The 17,840-nt window shown below is 48.1% G+C and overlaps 2 protein-coding genes across 4 annotated transcripts in view; one reads left to right on the forward strand and one right to left on the reverse strand.

The window, feature by feature from the left end:
• Positions 1–5,192, forward strand: part of OTULIN (OTU deubiquitinase with linear linkage specificity) — a 62,878-nt gene extending 57,686 nt beyond the window's left edge. For 2 of the 3 annotated variants that reach the window (XR_004244851.2, XM_032135818.2), the window contains exon 8: positions 1,412–5,192. The gene's annotated coding sequence lies outside the window, so the exon portion shown is untranslated. Of the gene's footprint in view, positions 1–4 lie in introns of all 3 variants that reach the window. The other variant, XM_058430167.1, reaches the window with a different exon arrangement.
• ANKH (ANKH inorganic pyrophosphate transport regulator) overlaps positions 1–17,840 on the reverse strand; it is a 172,382-nt gene that overhangs the window by 6,445 nt on the left and 148,097 nt on the right. Inside the window, exons 9-11 of the mRNA XM_032135815.2 lie at positions 5,357–5,486; positions 2,234–2,357; positions 1,565–1,664 (exon numbers count right to left, since the gene is read on the reverse strand). Of these exons, the coding sequence (XP_031991706.1) occupies positions 1,565–1,664; positions 2,234–2,357; positions 5,357–5,486 (354 nt within the window). The remainder of the gene's footprint in view (positions 1–1,564; positions 1,665–2,233; positions 2,358–5,356; positions 5,487–17,840) is intronic.

Here is a 17,840-nt window from a genome sequence, read left to right on the forward strand (position 1 = left end):
CTAGACCAAAGAAGACTCATCAGTGTGGGGCTGTGAACGGGGACACTGCACAGCAGAAGCAGGAGCAGGGAGACACCACCGGGGTCTTGGGGGACCCCTCGCTGTAGGCTTAAACCTTACTGTTGGGGTGTTGTCACCTCTTTTGCATCTTAGTTCAGTGTGTTCCTTGCAGTTTGGTTGTCTGTGTGCCTGCTGTGTGCCTGGCACTGGGCTAAGCAGGCACTTCAGAGGACACCATGTCCCACTGCCCTGCCCCAGACAACCCACCCCCTGCTGCCCTTTCCAGTGAGGACTGTGCTGTCCCCGACTCCTCACAGTCACCTGTAGACTGCTTTTCCTTCCTCTTTCCTAAAGCCTCAAGCTTGGAATCTCACGTTATCAGAATATTCCACCTTGTACAGCATCTGTCAGTCACTTCTGGGACAGCTCCAGGCTTGCTGTCATTCTCTCCCACTTACTGCCTGTCCTAATTTCTGGTCACTTCCCTGCCATGTTGCCTGTTCTTAAAATAAATGGCCTCTCAGGGATCAGGTTAGCCCCAGCCCCACCTCAGCCACTGCTGGGTCACTGCAGACCTTGCCATTATCGACACATTGGGCACCACCAACAGGCCAAGGCAAGGACATTGTCCTCTGCCAACCTCGCTGGTCCCCCATCCACGGATCCCACCAACCCTTCACAGTGGCCACCTTCTCGATGTCCTGTCTCCCCTCTTTCCTCAGCTTACATGACATGCTCACTCAGTAATGACCATCATTTCCCTACCCTGCTTTTCTTTCATCATATTTGCCAGGCAAAGCCCCAGCTGTGCTGAGGTTCAGATCTCTACCATCTCAGCCCACACCACTCAGCTGCCATGGCTGGGGAAGCGCAACCGCAGGGGACAGCTAGTGTCCTGAGATGCACGTCACGCACCATGAGCAGGCCCTCTGAGTGGCCTGGCCGTCACCCTGCTGCCCCGGCCTGTTCACTCTGCCACTCTCCTGACCAACTGTTTCCCCACCCATGTGTCCTCGTTCTTCCACCCTCATACACCTCCCTTTTATCAGACGATGATGTGGCTTCCTACTTCACTGAGAAAAACAAAAGCTATCAGAAAGGCCCTTGCGCAAGCTCTTGGACTGCATCTCTGCTCCGCCCATGACCAGAGAGGCTGCCCGAGCTCCTGTCTTGGACTGCCCGGTCCTTGTGTGCACAGCCACATTCGTATCACTGTCCCCTCTCCCATCGGCAGCATCACCTCTCTGCGGGTCATTCCCCAAAGCAAGCCATAGGCTGAACTTCGCCCCATCTTCGCTGGCTTTCTGAAATCCATGTCCACACCTCTCTCCCCTTTGGCGCAAAACTCTTCAAATGGACTGTACTTGCTGCCTTCAGCTTTTCCCCTTTTTTCTTACCCCACTCCCATTAGGCTTCCAGCCGCCCTAAGCCACGAGACTGGGCAATGTCACCAAGGATCCCCCACTGATGAGCGTCACCATCCAACCCTGGTCAGTGGCTGCTCACGTTCTCCTGCACCCAGGAGGATGCACCCGGGAGGAGGCTCCCGGCGCGGCTGTCTCACCTGCTTCCGGTAGACATAGCACGCGGCGATGGCGACCATGGTGGATTCTCCCACAAAGCCCGCCAGGAGGGAGCCCACGCCCAGGGTTGCACCATGCACCCTGCAGATGAGAACACACAGGTGATTTGTCTGTTAAGGCCAAGTCAAGGCACGACCGTCGATGCCAAAACCCAGGAAAGTAAGTGTAGCCTCGAGATGGCTGAGACCAGCGCGTTCTCCATCTGCTGGCTTCATAAGGGCCGCAGCTAATAACCTAATATGTGAGGGGAACTGGGAACTCGGGGCTGGGCCACCTCCCTCCCCACAGCACATGGATCCCACAGCCCTTCCAACCCTCCCCAGGACGCTGGGAGCTCCCTGAGCGCGGGGACCATGTCCTTCTCTTCTGGTTTTCAAGTCCAGCATATGCTCAAGCCCGTGCAGGGCCGGCCGCGCCCCGACAGGAGCTCAGTGGCTATTACTCGTGTCTGGGCGTGACTCCAAAAGCATTTTCTAAAATGGATCCCAGGAGCCTCCACCTGGTGCCTGGGCAGACACACAAAACATCATTCTGAATTTCTGATTCTAGATGTGCCTGGGGATTTCCCGTGGAAATGTAGCTCTTAAACCTCTGGACACAGTATTGAAGTGGCAGAAGGACCCACAGCCCCAAACTCCCTGACAACATACCCCAGGTAGGGTAGGACCACGAGGCTGGCAATGAGGACGATGATCCGCAGCACAGAGCTGGGGGCCAGGACGAAGGTTTTCTTCAGTGTCATCAGCCACCCGGTGAGATGCGCCCTCACTGTGACTGTTGGGAGGAGCAAAGGACTCGTCAGCCGTGCCTGCCATCCGCTCCTCATCCTGCTGCCTCTGGACCAGGGCAGCACGTCCGAGAGCCAGGGGCTGCCTAGGACCCTGGCCTTGCTGTTGAGCCGCTGGCCAACCTCATCTTCCTGCCAGGGGTCCCCATCCTTGCTCCTGAGCCTAGGCCCGCCTTGGCTTCCCGCCTCCTCACAGCCCTTTGGATCTAAATGGCTGGGGACAGGCAGGCTCCTTTCTCCACTGGGACAGCATCTTCCAGGCAGCCTAGCTGCTCCTGTCCAGTCCTGTCCCCACACTTGCCCAGCCTTGCCCTCTGATCATCCACCTCTAGAAGAGAACACTCAGAGAAAAGTGGCACCCTAGCGTGATGCTGCGTGAGCAGAAAAGCTGGCATCAGAAGCCATCTTCCCTGCCTGTGGTCAGAGGCGTGGGGACCAAGCAGTGGGGTAGGAGGAGGAAGCTGCTCATCCCCACTTCCCTCTGTTCTTTCCCTGGGCTGGTCCTGACCACTTCCACTGAGGTCACTTCCCTTTCTCCCTCTCCTAATGGTGTGGGCCCTCGTTGGTGTGCTGCCATTTCACCAAGGGCTGCATGGCATGCCCATGCCTGCCTCTTCACTGGATCTCTGAGCTGCAGGAGGGCCGTGGGTGGACAGCGGGAAACTGGAGAGCACGGGGCTTGCCCTTGTCAGTAGGAAGGCCCTGAGCATCTAGATTCCATCTGAAACTGGAAAGCCTTGAGGACTTGCAGGGCAGGGCCTGGGCCTTGAAGAGGGGCCCGTTACCTCCCTGTGGACAGCACCAGGCAAAGGCTCTTGGAGGAGGAAGTGCTCATTCCCGGGATAAAAATTCCTTTCCAGGATATGCTGATTTGGAAGGAAGTCTCTGCCGTCTTCTTGGTCTAACAGTGTGTCCTGCCTTCCTCTGGGTGGAAGCCTTATATTAATACTAACGAGGCTAATTTTCTTCTCTTAGGCAGACAGACCCACTGAGGTTTTTGAGCAAAGGAGAGAGTCAGGGTCCCAGGCATATGCTAAACTGGTTGGCCCAAATCCGACAGATTGCAAAGAGTGGCAGGGCCTGGCAGCTGTCTGGAAGCCCTTCATCTTACAGACAAGGAAGTGGAGTCAAATGGACATTAAAGGTGAATCGCATACTCAGCTATAGCCTGCTCCCAGCTGGGGCACTCCAGGCCCCTCCTCTGGTCACTACCACAGAAATTAACTGCATGTGTCTCAATCTGTGAGTGCAGCTGCTTCTAGATGGCGGCACCTTCCAGAGCTTGGTTCATCCTGTGTCTACCCAGCAAGTCCAGATGCCATCCCAGTGCTGTGATCTTCCAGCCACTTCTCCATTTCTGCCACAGCCCAGAAAGTGACGCCGCAAGGCCTTAGAGCAAGGGCTGCTCCCTCAGCCCTGGCCTACCTGGGCTCCATGGCTCCTTTCTTTTTCTTTTTTTTTGAGACGGAGTTTCACTCTTATTGCAGAGGTTGGAGTGCAGTGGTGCAATCTCGACTCACTGCAACCTCTGCCTCCTGGGTTCAAGTGATTCTCCTGCCTCAGCCTCCTGAGTAGCTGGGATTACAGGCATGCGCCACCATGCCTGGCTAATTTTTTGTATTTAGCAGAGACGGGGGTTTCACCATGTTGGTGAGGCTGGTCTCGAACTCCTGACCTCAGATGATCCACCTGCCTCGGACTACCAAAGTAATTACAGGTGTGAGCCACTGCACCCAGCCCATGGCTCCATTGTGGCTTTGTAGATTCTGGCTTCCCAGTTTAATGATTTAGGTGGATCTTTTGGGGAAACTGATTTTTGACTAGGTGACACACCTGGTACAGAATTTAAAAGATACAAAAGGGAATAGAATACAAAGGTCTTCTTCCCAGTGGTGACTTCCCAGGCCCTTGTCCTGCTTCCCACAGGCAACCACTGTTAGCAGCTTGGTGAGTTACTTATACAAAAAGAATGTAGCTATGCAAGCACTTCGCACATCCATGTGATGATACAGACATACATGTGCTACATATTTGCTATGGAAATGGTTGTATACTAAACCATTCTGCAACCTGCTTTTCTCATTTAATCTAGAACGATCTCATTCTTGTATAGTACACCTCACACCACTATATTGGGCTTGGTGTAATAACTTTCCAGCTGGCTTTTGTCTCAGCCATGGGCAGTTTCCTTTCTGACCATCCATCTGGCCTCAGGTTCCTGTGGAGTCTTCCTTTCTCTAGCAGTCCTTCTCTGTCTTTGTATATCTCCAGGCTTTAGCAATAAGCTCACTCTATTTTTTTTTTTATTTCACTTTTTAGATTAACATATTGTAAAACTGGCTTTTTGGTGCACAGTTTTGAGAATTTTAATACATGAACACATTTGTGTTCCCACCACCACAATTAAGACAGAGGGCAGTTTTATTGTCCCCAAAGCTCCACATGCTATCCTTTCTGGTCTACTTTCTTTTTACTGTTTTTGTAATCACTGCACTTTTAAAAACAAGTTATACGGCCAGGTGCAGTGGCTCATGCCTGTAATCCCAGCACTTTGGGATGCCGAGGAGGAGCACTTGAGGCCAGGAGTTCGAGACCAGCCTGGACAACATGGTGAAACCCCGTCTCTACTAAAAATACAAAAATTAGCTGGGTGTGGTGGTGGGTGCCTGTAGTCCCAGCAACTTGGGAGGCTGAACAGAACTACTTGAACCCAGGAGGCAGAGGTTGCAGTGAGCCAAGATTGCACTACTGCATTCCAGCCTGGGTGACAGAATGAGACTCTGTCTCCAATAAATAAATAAATAAAATAAATAAAAAAGTTATACCTGTTTGATTCATTTCTTGAACTTTTAACCTACTGGCTAATGTTTTTGCATCTTTCTAAGCCACAGTGAAATTTTACATTTGTGTTGGTGACATAATTGCAAACATTTCCAAAGAAAGATTTAATAAACAGGAATGTTTCCTTCATTCTGTTTTTCTTTACCTGGAACTGGGAAGAAGGAGAAGATCCGCAAAGGAACAACACAGAGTTCTGCAAAGGCAAAGTCCACTCCAATGATGTCTATCAAGATTTTCTCAGACACGTTGGGTGTCCAAAACATCACGAAACAGAGCTGGGGAGAAAGACATCGAACAGGGTTGTGAGGAAAAAGTGTAAGCGGGTGAAAGGAGCAGGTCAGGTGTGGCACATTCCTTGGAGAGTTACGAAAGAGGGACAACCAGCCCGACTGGGTGGCGGGCGTGCTGGTCCCAGATCTGCCACCTGCCTGCTTGGCTGTCTTCTGACCACAGAGGCCCTGGTCCATTAGCCATGTCTGTACCCAGGGGACCCCCATGGCAGAGCAGATGTGGCTCCTCCAAGACTGGGTCATTTATTTCTGAATGGGTGAACAGGCCTGTTCAGAACCAGTGTGCTTTGGGGCAAGGGTTAAGGAGAGTGCCACGCAGCTCAGCCAGTTCCATGTGGACATGTTTATTCACATAATTTTTACAGCTTTAACAATAAAAAAAGACCGAAAGTACTTGGATGTGTACGGAACCACGCAGAGTCAGCACACATAATGAAAAGGGAAATATTAGTATTTAGGGTAAGGATCAGCCTGTGAAACTTTCAAAGTCTAGTTAAGAGAATAAGAGATGAGACAGCAACAGAATGTGGAACTCTGGAAAGCAGATGGGCAGGTGGTAAACTGATGTAACAGACACAGGAAAAGGGAATCTTGAACCCGATGGGGCAAGTGGAGCTCTCTCCCCACCTCCCTTCCCCACAGATCAGAAAGTGCAGCACAGGTCCTTCCGGAGACGGGGCAGGGTCCAGAGTAGGATGGCTGGAAGTCAAGTTATTAAGCAATCCATCCACAGCTCCCCTTGCGCAGCTGGTGACTGCATCTCCCCGAATTTGACAGGAAACAGGAGGTTAGTCTCTGGATGAGGTAAAACAGAGGGGTACCTGGCATGGCCCAGGGCAGACTTACTACAGGTTGAGTAACCCTTACCTGAAATGCTTGGGACCAAAAGTGTTTTGGATTCTGAATTTTTCAGATTTTAGAATATTTGCATTATACTTACAGGTTACGCATCCCTAATCCCAAAATACAAAGTCCAGAATGCTGCAATCAACATTTACTTTGAGAGTCATGTCAGCGCTCAAAAGTTTATGATTTTGGAGCATTTTGGATTTTTGATTTTTGGATTAGGCATACTCAATCTGTACATGGAAAATGGGGGGATTAAGAGAAGGATGACATTTGCCTGTTCGGGCTTCCTTCCTCTTCTACGCTCCCAGAACATGGGAAACTAGTTAAGTCCTTCCCAGGTAGGGGACTGGAAATGGTCTCTGAGGAATCTGACCAGCCCAAGAGAAAAGACGTAAAGTTCCTGAAAATTAGAGTCTCCCAATGAAGCAGCCGCACTTCAACAGCCATCAGTGAGGCCCTCGCAGGTGAGAAACCCTATCCTGGTGTTTACAGCTTCCAATCAACTACTAATCTCAAGGTAAAATGGGGTGGGGTGGGGGGGTACCTGGCATGGTTGAGGGCAGAGTTACTACAACTAGTAACTAGTGCCCCACTTACCAAAATGAGCAGGCAACCAGGAAACCAGACTTTGACAAAGGCCTCCAATGTGAGGAGGTCAAAACTGCGGAAAAAACTACAACTTAAGAGGAAACAAAGACAATAGAGAGAGAGAAAGGGAAAAAAAAGAAAACTTTCTCCACTGACATCCCCAGTGAAATGGGAGAAGACACTGCACCCACGAAACAAGAACAGAAGGAGAATGTTATAAAAAAGACATTCACACTGGATGCTGTGGCTCATGGCTGTAATCCCAGCAGTTTGGGAGGCTGAGGCGGGTGGATCACCTGATGTCAGGAGTTTGAGACCAGCCTGGCCAACATGGAGAAACCCTGTTTCTACTAAAAATACAAAATTAACCGGGCATGGTGGCGCATCTCTGTAATCTCAGCTACTTGGAGGCTGAGGCAGGAGAATCGCTTGAACCCGGGAGGCGGAGGTTGTGGTGAGCTGAGATGGTGCCACTGCACTCCAGCCTTAACAAAAGCGAAACTTCCTCCCCCCAATCCCCCCCCCCCAAAAAAAGACATAGAACAAAAAAGATAAAAGCAGAAAGGAAAATTCACAAGTTAGCAGTAAGATAAGTTTAGGGAAGCCTACCACAGAAAGCAGAAGGACGAAGGCATGCAAATGAAGCACAGGAGAAGAGAGTTAAAGAAACAAAGTCCAACACCCAGATAATAGGAGTTCTGGAAAGGGGGGACAGTGGACGTCTCAGACTGAAAGATACCAGTTTCAGGACTGAAAGGGCCCATCTGGGGGAGGTGGTGCAGTGCATGGGAAAAGCCCCATCAGGGCGCATCACCGAACACGATTGGGGACACAGCTTCCTATGAGCTTCTGGCCTCAGGCTTCTCAACAGCACTGAAAGCTAGAAGACAAGGAGCAATAAGTTTTGAAGGCAGATGATTTCTACCCTAGAACTCTAAACCAAACTATCACTCAAGTGTGTTTAAAAGAAAAATATTTTCAATATTCAAGGCCTCAAAAGTTTTGCCTGCCATGCACACTTTTTCAAGAAGCTATTGGTGAGGGTTGCTCTGCCAAGGCAAGTGAGTCATGGAGTGGAAAAGAGCAAGGCATGGGTGAAGCACAAGACAAAAGCCAGGGAAATCTCTGGGGCGGAGGTAAAGGCTGCGATAGGCCCACAGGTCAGCTGATCTTCCCTGGAGCAGGGAGAAAAAGGCTCTGAGAGAGGCTAACTACCTAATGTGCTTGAATACTTGAAAAGAGATTTATACCACGAAGGGAAAATGTGGGAATAACTTAGTGTGAGATACACAGAAGGCTAAGAAAAATGATAATTGAGACAATTATTAAGTCCAGGAAAAATTAAAGCTGTTTGAAAAAGGAAGGAAATCAGGGCTCAGCGTCAGAGTTTATCGTAGTCAGAATCCATCAAGAGTTGGGGGTGCCTCTGGGAGTAGGAAAGGGACGGGGGAAGTGAGCAGCGCTGAAGAGGTGGGCTGGGGACACGGCTACTGTGAGTTACGATCCTTACAGAGCTGACTTGGAAAACTTGGTGCTAATTTTAAAAACCTGAATTTTAAAATCCAACAACATAACTTTGGAAGATCCTGTTGAAAACTTGCCAGTTTCATCAAATATTTATCTCCTTTTCTTAAAATGCAAGTGATTCTTCTCTAAAATAAAACTGAATACATTCTAAAATGAATTAAGAACAGAACACTAAAATTTTAGAATATAACATTCTTTTAGGCTCTGAGTACATTAAGTTTCATGGAATTAGCCAAGCTCTATTTACTATGTCATGTTGAAATATTTAAAAAAATACACTGGAGATCTATTATAAATATATTTTGCTTTGTAAGTGCAATAGAGCCATTCCCCTATGTATTTTCTGCATCTGGTAAAGTATATTCCACTGGTTTTCAAAAATGGTAGAGGTACTATCTCATTTAATCCTACTGCTTGATGACAGTACTCACACCCCATCTTTGACATGAAGGAAAAAATCCTTAGATCTAGCAACTTGGAGCTCAGGGACTTTATTACCTGAATGCCCTGGACAAGTGGCCCTGTCATCTTTTCCCACTGCAAAGCTACCAGCCTACAAGGGTGAGACATTGCACACAGTCATAGCCCCGGTTATGGCGGCAACTTCACGTTACAATTCAAAACAACACTGAGCATGGAGTTAGAACACTATTTCCCTGTCCATATCCCATCCCCACAAATACATGTATCATCCCTGCTTCCAGCTTTGCTTTATATTCAGCCCCCAATATATCCCATAGCAGTAAAACTGTAAAGAATTGAGCTAAGGGATGACTGCCTTACAGTCTGGGCTGGCTCTGTGCCTACAGAAAGTAAGCCATTCTGTGTTTATCTAAGGGTTAGAGAGAGACCTAGGCCACACACTGCTAAAAACCTTAAGCTTCCAGGGGAACCATTAGCATGCTTTATTTGTTTTGCAGCCAGCAATGATCTGAATGTGAGATAATGCCTCACACAAATGTTGCAATTCTCTAGGCTTTGCAAAATCATTGTAAAGTGGCTCTTCAGTTACAAGAACCAAGGAAAAAGGGGGCTGTAATTGCACGTCAGAGAGAAAGATGGCGGAAATAGGCCTCTGTGGCAAACAAGCTGGGTAATCCCTGCTCTGGGATCCCTAGTTGGGTCATGTTCACCCAGAGGCGTTTTCTCGTCTTGTAGAAGATCAGAAAATCTTTGGAGCGGGGCGGGGGGTGGGGGGGTGGTGGGGGGTCTTGAGGACACGATAGTGAGTGTGCCTACATCACTTGACACATTGACATCAGTATCAGCCAAGCTCTGTAGGTGACCACAGTTCTGGTACCTTGAACACAACCACAGAGTTAATTAAGGTTTGATGGATTTCCAGTAGGAGCTTCCTGAGATGGTGGCTCAATATTCCATTTCTAAAATTCCACAGTATGATCCAACCTGGCACCACTCAGTCACTCTGTTCTTTATCTTGGTCTGTCTGTGCTGAGCACACCCTAAATGCCCCTTATCAAGGCCACGTGCCAACAGAGGTGCTTCTTCAGTTTTCAGCCACACACACCTACAGCCCAGACTGGGTCTTCGCGGGGTATCAGAACTGGAAGCGGTTAGTCTGATCTGGGGTCTGAACAATCACAGGTAACTAAAGGAAAGGAACGCCACATTTATCAAAGTCTCCTTTTTCTTCCTCCCTGAAGTCTCTGAAGCTCTTGCTGTGCTTCCAGTAGGAAAATAGCACTTCACTTTTCAGCAAGTTTTTCAACGAGTGGATATTTCTTGCATATATAACTTAGGTATACATATAACTTAAAAAGGAATACATTTAACTTAGAAGTGGATATGGTGGGCTGGGCATGGTGGCTTATGCCTGTAATCCCAGCACTTTGGGAGGCCAAGGCGGGCGGATCACAAGGTCAGGAGATCAAGACCATCCTGGCTAACACGGTGAAACCCCGTCTCTACTAAAAATACAAAAAATTAGCCAGGCATGGTGGCAGGCGCCTGTAGTCCCAGCTACTCGTGAGGCTGAGGCAGGAGAATGGCGTGAATCGGGGAGGCGGAGCTTGCAGTGAGCTGAGATCGCGCCACTGCACTCCAGCCTGGGTGACAGAGCGAGACTCTGTCTCCAAAAAAAAAAAAAAAAAAAAGAAGTAGGTATGGTGTGTATTAAAAGCTACAATACCTATCTGCAGGGGAGCTTTCCCTAGCTTCCCCTAGGCAAAGTACTGAGCCCTAGCATAATAATCAGACTACATTTAACCAGTCCATTTGAAAAAACAGGACGCTTTAGAAGTTCCCTTGACAAAGAGTATCAGGAACAGTGTCATTTTAATGAGTTCACCCAGAGTAGTCTCAAATCAGAACATGCCTCCCAGTTGACCATGATGTGCTGTGTTCCTCAAATATTTGCAGAGCCTAATGACATTGACTTTTCCAAACCAGCACACACCCCTAATAATCTCTCACCAATGAACAAGAGTCGTTCCTCTGAGCAGCTGCAGAGGTGGGTTTTCTGCTGTCGAGTTTGCTGTCAATATTTTCTCATTAGGACACAGCCTTCAAAATCGAATAGCCCACCCAGTGCCCAGATCTTGGTTTTTCGATTTATTCTTCAATAAAAGGAACCAGGACTCCTTGGAGAAATGACTCATTCTAGGACCAAGGCAGAGAATATGCAAGATGATTCGCTTGGAGTATCTATGGTACAAGAAGGAAGGACGTGTCCCAAAATAAAAGAATGAGAACACGGCAAAAGGACACAGAATCCAGGCAGAAGGAGCTTCCGAATGGCCAAAGCAAAAACAATTTGGGCAACAAAGTAAGTACAGTAGTATTGAATTATATCCCAAAATAGCAAATAAGTATCCATGAGTCCCTAGGGATAGAAATTTAAAAATAGCAGAGAAGGGACAAATGTCCTGCACAGAACTCTAAATAATTCATTAGCTGCTCCCCTCTAAGGTAGGTGGAGCAGACCTTCCTGCTCCTTCTGAGGAACTTCCTTCTGAAGAGCACAGTGGGGAGAAAGGAGACACGTCCTGACAGCAGAGGAATGCGGCAGACATGACCCCAGCCATGCAATCAAGGTCAACATCCATGCACATAACCTCGATAAGATGTGATGACAGTGGCACTTTGTCGCCGTGGTCTTCCTCCCCAAAATCCCTAAGCCCAGTCTTAATTATAAGACAAAGCCCAGACAAATGCACATTGAGGGACCTTCTACCAAATACCCGAGCAGAACTCCTCAAAACCATTGAGGCCTTAAAAACAAGGAAAGTCTAAAACTCTCAGAGACCAAAGGCGGCTACGGAGGCATGATGACTAGACATAATGTGGTGTCTTGGATGAGATCCTGGAACAGAAAGAGCTCCTGAGAAAATAAACCAGTGAAATCTTAATGAACCATGGAGTTTAGTTCACAGTCACACACCAGAGCCGGCTCCTTGGTTGTAACATGCGTGCTGCAGTAAAGTGAGTGAGGGTGAGGGGTCTATGGGAAGTCTGCACCATCTCCACAATGTTTCTGTAAATCAAAAGTTATTCTTTAAAAAAAAAAAAAGGTTAATTAAAAAAAGAAGGGCTGGGCATGGTGGTAGATGCCTGTAATTCCAGCACTTTGGGAAGTCAAGGTGGGAAGGATTGCTTGAGGCCAGGAGTTCGAGACCAGCCTGGACAACACAAGACCCCATCTCTACCAAAAAAATTTAGCCCTGTGTGGTGGTGCATGCCTTTAATCCCAGCTACTCGGGATGCTAAGGTGGGAGGATCGCTTAAGCCCGGGAGGTGCAGGCTGCAGTGAGCCAAGATTGCGCCACTGTACTCCAGCCTGAGTGACAAGCTCCTGTCTCCAAAAATTAAAGGAGAAAAAAAGAAGGAAGAAGGAAAAAGAAGAAGGAAGAGGAAGATGACGACAACTCATAACTCACTTCTCTGTTATTTGACAGACTGTGATTCATTTTCTGAGGACCAATCATTGACGGTGAAAGTGTCTGCTTTGAACTCTGAGGTGCTTACCTGCAGCCCAAGACACATTCATTTCTAGTAGAGTGTAGTCCCCCTCAGTCTCTTATTCTGCATGATCAAGGGGTAGACTTCCTCATTTCTTGAATCATATTAACCTGTTTAGAAACTAACCACCACTGGGCTGCAGCTTTTTTATTCACAACCTTAAAATACAGTTTCCAGTCAGCATGTGAGCCAGTCACAGTTTCCAGGGATGATTTAGTTGAGCCTAACGTTGATGATGACTCGGATCAATGAGTAATTTAACATTTTCGTCCAGGAGCGGTGGCTCACGCCTGTAATCCCAGCACTTTGGGAAGCCGAGGTGGATGGATCACTTGAGGTCAAGAGTTTGAGACCAGCCTGACCAACATGGAGAAGCCCCATCTCTACTAAAAATACAGAAGTAGGCAGGCATGGTGGTGTGCACCTGTAATCCCAGCTACTTGGGAGGCAGAGGCAGGAGAATCACTTGAACCCAGGAGGCGGAGGTTGCAGTGAGTTGAGACTGTGCCATTGCACTCCGGCCTGGTTAACAAGAGTGAAACTCTGTCTCAAAACAACAACAACAAAAAACACAAAAAAGAACCCAAACATTTTCAAGCAGGCCTTAACTGTATGTCGTCATTCTGTGTTGGGGCAGTACTTGACTTTTATTTCTAAATCTGTATATCAATGAGCTAAATCATGAAAAACTTTGACCACATATTAAGGTCCCCCAATAGGATCAGAAGGATCAGTTTAGTGATGAAGGAAATCGCCAGCTTTACAGACAGAAGACCCCTGGGTCTTACTATGCTACAGTCTGAAACAGAGCTTGGTTTTCTGAGCTAAGAACCACGGAAGGGAGATTTGAACCAAGACCTGCTTCCTCACTGGCAGAGTGGGCCATGCATGGTCCCTGAGCTGCCCTGGGGACAATCTGAGTCTCTTTCCCAAGCATTTGGAACCGGGATATGAAGCAGCCAGTTGTCCCCATCAGCACGTGAACTCAGAAACACGCCAACCCGGCCACAGTGGGATGGCCATTTCTGTGTGTCCTCGGAGAATTCTGCCCTACAAGGGCACTGCCAAGTGCTCGGGTCTTGATTTAATTTCCATAAGCTCTTAACCACATTTTGAGGAACTCACAAAGCCTTCTCCATTGCCCTGAATAACTAGAATTAGCAGTACATGAGATTCTTATCCTTGCAGTTAGAAAAAGTCAAACACATGTAGCTGTTGTGAATAAAAATCGCTGGCCCTGGACATCATTTTTATTTGGTGCTTTTGCTTGGAAAAAAAGGTTCAAAATACCTTTTTAATTGGGTTGAAGTCCCCACCGGGCAAGCCAGTGGTTAGCCCTCGGCAACACAAAATGTGAAGAGGAGGTTAGGGCTTGGCACTGGCGCCTGACTGCCGGGCTGGCACTCCAACCCAGCTGTGTCTCTGTCTGTTGTCTCTAGTCGAGTTCCTTGAGCACTCCAGCCTCAGCTCTCTTCTTTCAAACGGGGATGGTGTCTCCCTTACAGGGATGCTATGTGGACTGGGCTGCCCAGAGTGCTGGTCTGCCAACTGTGGACTGGTCCACATTGAGATAAGCAGTTGACTCCATAAAGTAAATCAACACCTGGCTTCCTTAAGAAAGTATTGCCATCCAAACAACGCCAGCTGAACTGGACATCATGCCTGGTGACCAAGTTGATTCACATTCCAGTGCTAGCTTCTTATCCCATCACGGATGGCCAGACCTCCAGCACTCATCTGCAAACCCTGAGCCTGCGAGCACTGCAGTTTGCACAAACTGCTTTTCCAGCACCGGCACACCAAACGTGATCCAGGGATGTCAGCTGTGAGTATTCCAGAAGGTTTCCTGGGACCGTATTCTAACAAAACACTAGCAGCGGAGTCCTCTGAAGGTGGTGAGATTAGGACTGATTAAATTTTCCTCTTTGTACTTTTCCGTGGCGTCCACAAAGAACATGTATTCTTTTTATCAGAAAAACATTTTTTTTTTTTCTTTTGAGACGCAGTCTTGCTCTGTTGCCAGGCTGGGGTGCAGTGGCACGATCTCGGCTCACTGCAATCTCCGCTTCCCGGGTTCAAGAGATTCTCCCGCCTCAGCCTCCTGAGTAGTTGGGACTACAGGTACGTGCCACCACGCCCAGCTAATTTTTGTATTTTTAGTAGAGACAGGGTTTCACCATGCAGAAAAAACATTTTTAAATAAAACAGACCCCTGTAGAAGTCTTCACAGATATCGTCAAACTTCAAATGTGCTTGGGACAGGAATGTGAGAAGTCTTGTCTTGGGGGAGGGGCAGCTTTCAGAAAGTGGCTGTCAGCTTGGTTTTCACAGCCAGCGTCTTGGGAAACCATGACCCACATCACCTCATGAGGAAGGCACACTGATTTGATATACTTAGGGGTGGAGGGGCCAGCACAGGGCAGGACACTATTAGATAACACACAAGCTGTCTTGCTCGACTTTCCAGAGTTGACGCAGCCTTCAGGAACGCTGTTTTTGGCCTTTTGTTTCTTAGCACCAGACTGCACCAGCTGCATGCACATAAGGAAGGGGGACAGTTCACGAAGGGTTTCACAGGTCATGGTCACGACTCTGGCTTTCACTCGGGGGGACGTGAAAGCCATGGCAGGTTGTGGGTGGAGGAGAGGCACGGCAAGCGGGGGAAGGGCAGAATCAAGGATCCTCGTCAGGGCTACTGTGACCATCCAGGTGAGAGCTGGCAAGGGTTTGGACTGGTGGGGAAGGGAGAAGAACCAACGTACAGTATGAAAGACAGGAGCTGGGGAAGAGTGACGGGAGGGAGGCTGGAGGCGTGGCTGCCCTGTCCTCACGGTGGTTTCCCGCTCACTTGTGAGCTATCCCATGAGCTGGATGGGGCCTCTCTAGGAGCGTTCCTAATGTTTGCACGACTCAGTACATCCCAAATGGAATGACACAGAATTCCATCAGGACACACTCTCAGATTCCCAATTTAGAAGGAAAAAAAAATGCCATTTTACCACGGTGAATTGCCGAAAGGAGGCAATATGTGAAAGTAGCAAATGACTCCCATTTCTGGGGATCGGTGCTTAAGGGGTGCATACCTGTAGCAACTGCCAGAAGGAATGGGCTCTTGGGATTGACTGACCTGTCCTCAGAAGGGTGAAAAGCCACGTGTTCCCGAGACAGCATGTGAGGGGACGATGGGAGAGAGGGACGCTTCCACGTCCGCGTCTTGCTCAGTGGGAGAAAGTAGGGAACCTCACAGGAGGGATGATGATGATTACCATCACAGGCAGTGGGGACATGGGGAGGAGTTTTTACTTACGGTCAGGCTAGAAAAATTCTAGTTGGCTAACATAGGGGTAGCAAACCACAACTTACATTTACAATAGATGAAAGTAAATGACATCTATTACTGAGAGAAACAGAGCTTGGTTTTCTAAGCTAAGGAGCTTGGAAAGCGTATTACAAAGTGCTTATGTAGGATTTGATACCTTCCATCTGGCTTGTTGATAATCATAATTATTATAAATCTTGAATATTTTCAGAAAGGAGTTGATGCAATCAACTGTTACAGCATATTCATGGTAAAAAATCAACATTTTCAGATATAGTTTTATAACCAGCTCTTTGAAGAATATGAAAACTAAATCATCCCTGCTATCATCTAGGTTTAATGAAATTGCCAAATGCACACACTGCATGCAAGCAAAGTGTCTTTCAGATCCAGACGACTAATTAATCTAGTAATGCCGTGTTGGTGGAAAGAAATGACATACCTCAAACAGCAGGGGGCGCCATGCGCCAAGCCCGCAGAGGGTTGTCCAACTCCTATTCCTTTTCTCTGCAGCTTTAATCCTTTCCTGGTTTTTCTCACAGGATATGAGGACTGTTGAAAAAGTTCCACACCCCAACTTCTGTTTAGCCTTTCCTTCTCCTTGACTATTAATAGTCAACTTGGAACTTGTTTGGGGCTGGGGGAAGGGGACATGGGGAGTGACTGTTTAATGGGTATAGAGTTTCAGTTTTGCAATTCAGTTATGGACAGATGGTGATGACAAGCAGCAATGTGAATGGACTTCACTGTCCCTTTAAAAATGGCGAGGTTGGTACATTGTATGTGTATTTTCCTACAATTAAAAAAATCTTAAAAACATTTGGAACCTGCTTATAACAGCACACTGTGTTCATTTGCTCGTTGTCTAAATGACAAGTGTGCATCTGCCCTGGTGTCTTATTATGACGGCTTAGGTAGAGTTTTAGGGACTTGCCTTTATTGTCTTCATCTCACCTAAATTCCCCCAAAACAAACCAATCAACCCCTCAAATCTCCTATATGTGCTGACATAAAGAGCAAATGCCGGATTCCTGAAGCTTCCACAGAGAAGTGCGGAGGGAAGGAAGTCACTCTCACCAGTCACTCACTATGCACCAATGGCGCTCCATATGTGATTCCATTTCATCTTCATACACTCCCCAGATAGATGCCTTATTAGTTGAGGAGGACGCAGGGCCTACAGGGACTGTGTGACTTGCCCCAGGTCACTGGCTGGTAAAGAGGCAGGAGTCAGAGTTCAATCCAGGCCTTGGGGCCACAGAAGCCCTGCTTTCTCCCTGTTTCCAAGATGCCCTAGGCTGCTCAACGGTTCAGGCCCAAGGGTACTGTGAGGGGCACCAAATGGGAAAGTGTTGAATTCCATTAATTCACCTTTGGTTCTTTTTTCATCCCCCATACACAAGAGAGGCATTTTCTTCCAGTGGAGCCGGGAACAATGGGGCGGCAGTCTCCACCTCATGGCGTGGGGGTGGGGTGGCCCAGCATTAACAAAGCCTCAAACAGGCTGTCTTTGTTCCAGACAAAGGGTCAGCATGGTACCACCGCTGGAATATGGCCTTTAGGATCCGCCCAAGAGGGCTGAGTGACAGCTATGGCTTGGGGGAAGGTTGCCACAGGAAGGTGAGACAGGGTCATTCTCATGAAGGGAATTTCTAACTTGGAACACAGGGCCAGGGGGGCAAAGTCCTGTTGGATAGCAAGTTTTACTACAAGCTCAGATTCTGCTACCTTCTAGTACATGACAGAAGGACTCAGAACTGACACGCTTTACTGAGATGCAGCTGCAAATAATGGTGTGCAACCAAGAAGATGGAATCCTTGGGGTGCTAGCCCAAGCAGCGGCAAGACAGGAGCAGGACAAACTCACCAGGGCACGGACGGCCCTCTCCATTACACATGGGCAGTAGCTAAAAATGCGAGTGGAGGAGCCCATCCTGACCTGCAAGGTGCATCCAAAACTGGCCCTGAAATGATGAAAAAAAAGCCTTTTTTTTTTTTTTTTTTTAAAAGACAGTCTCGCTCTGTCCGCCAGGCTGGAGTGCAGTGGCACGACCTTGGCTCACTGCAACCTCCACCTT

The sequence above is a fragment of the Hylobates moloch genome, unplaced genomic scaffold, assembly GCF_009828535.3.
Source record: "Hylobates moloch isolate HMO894 unplaced genomic scaffold, HMol_V3 SCAFFOLD_17, whole genome shotgun sequence".
NCBI classification, from domain to species: domain Eukaryota; kingdom Metazoa; phylum Chordata; class Mammalia; order Primates; family Hylobatidae; genus Hylobates; species Hylobates moloch.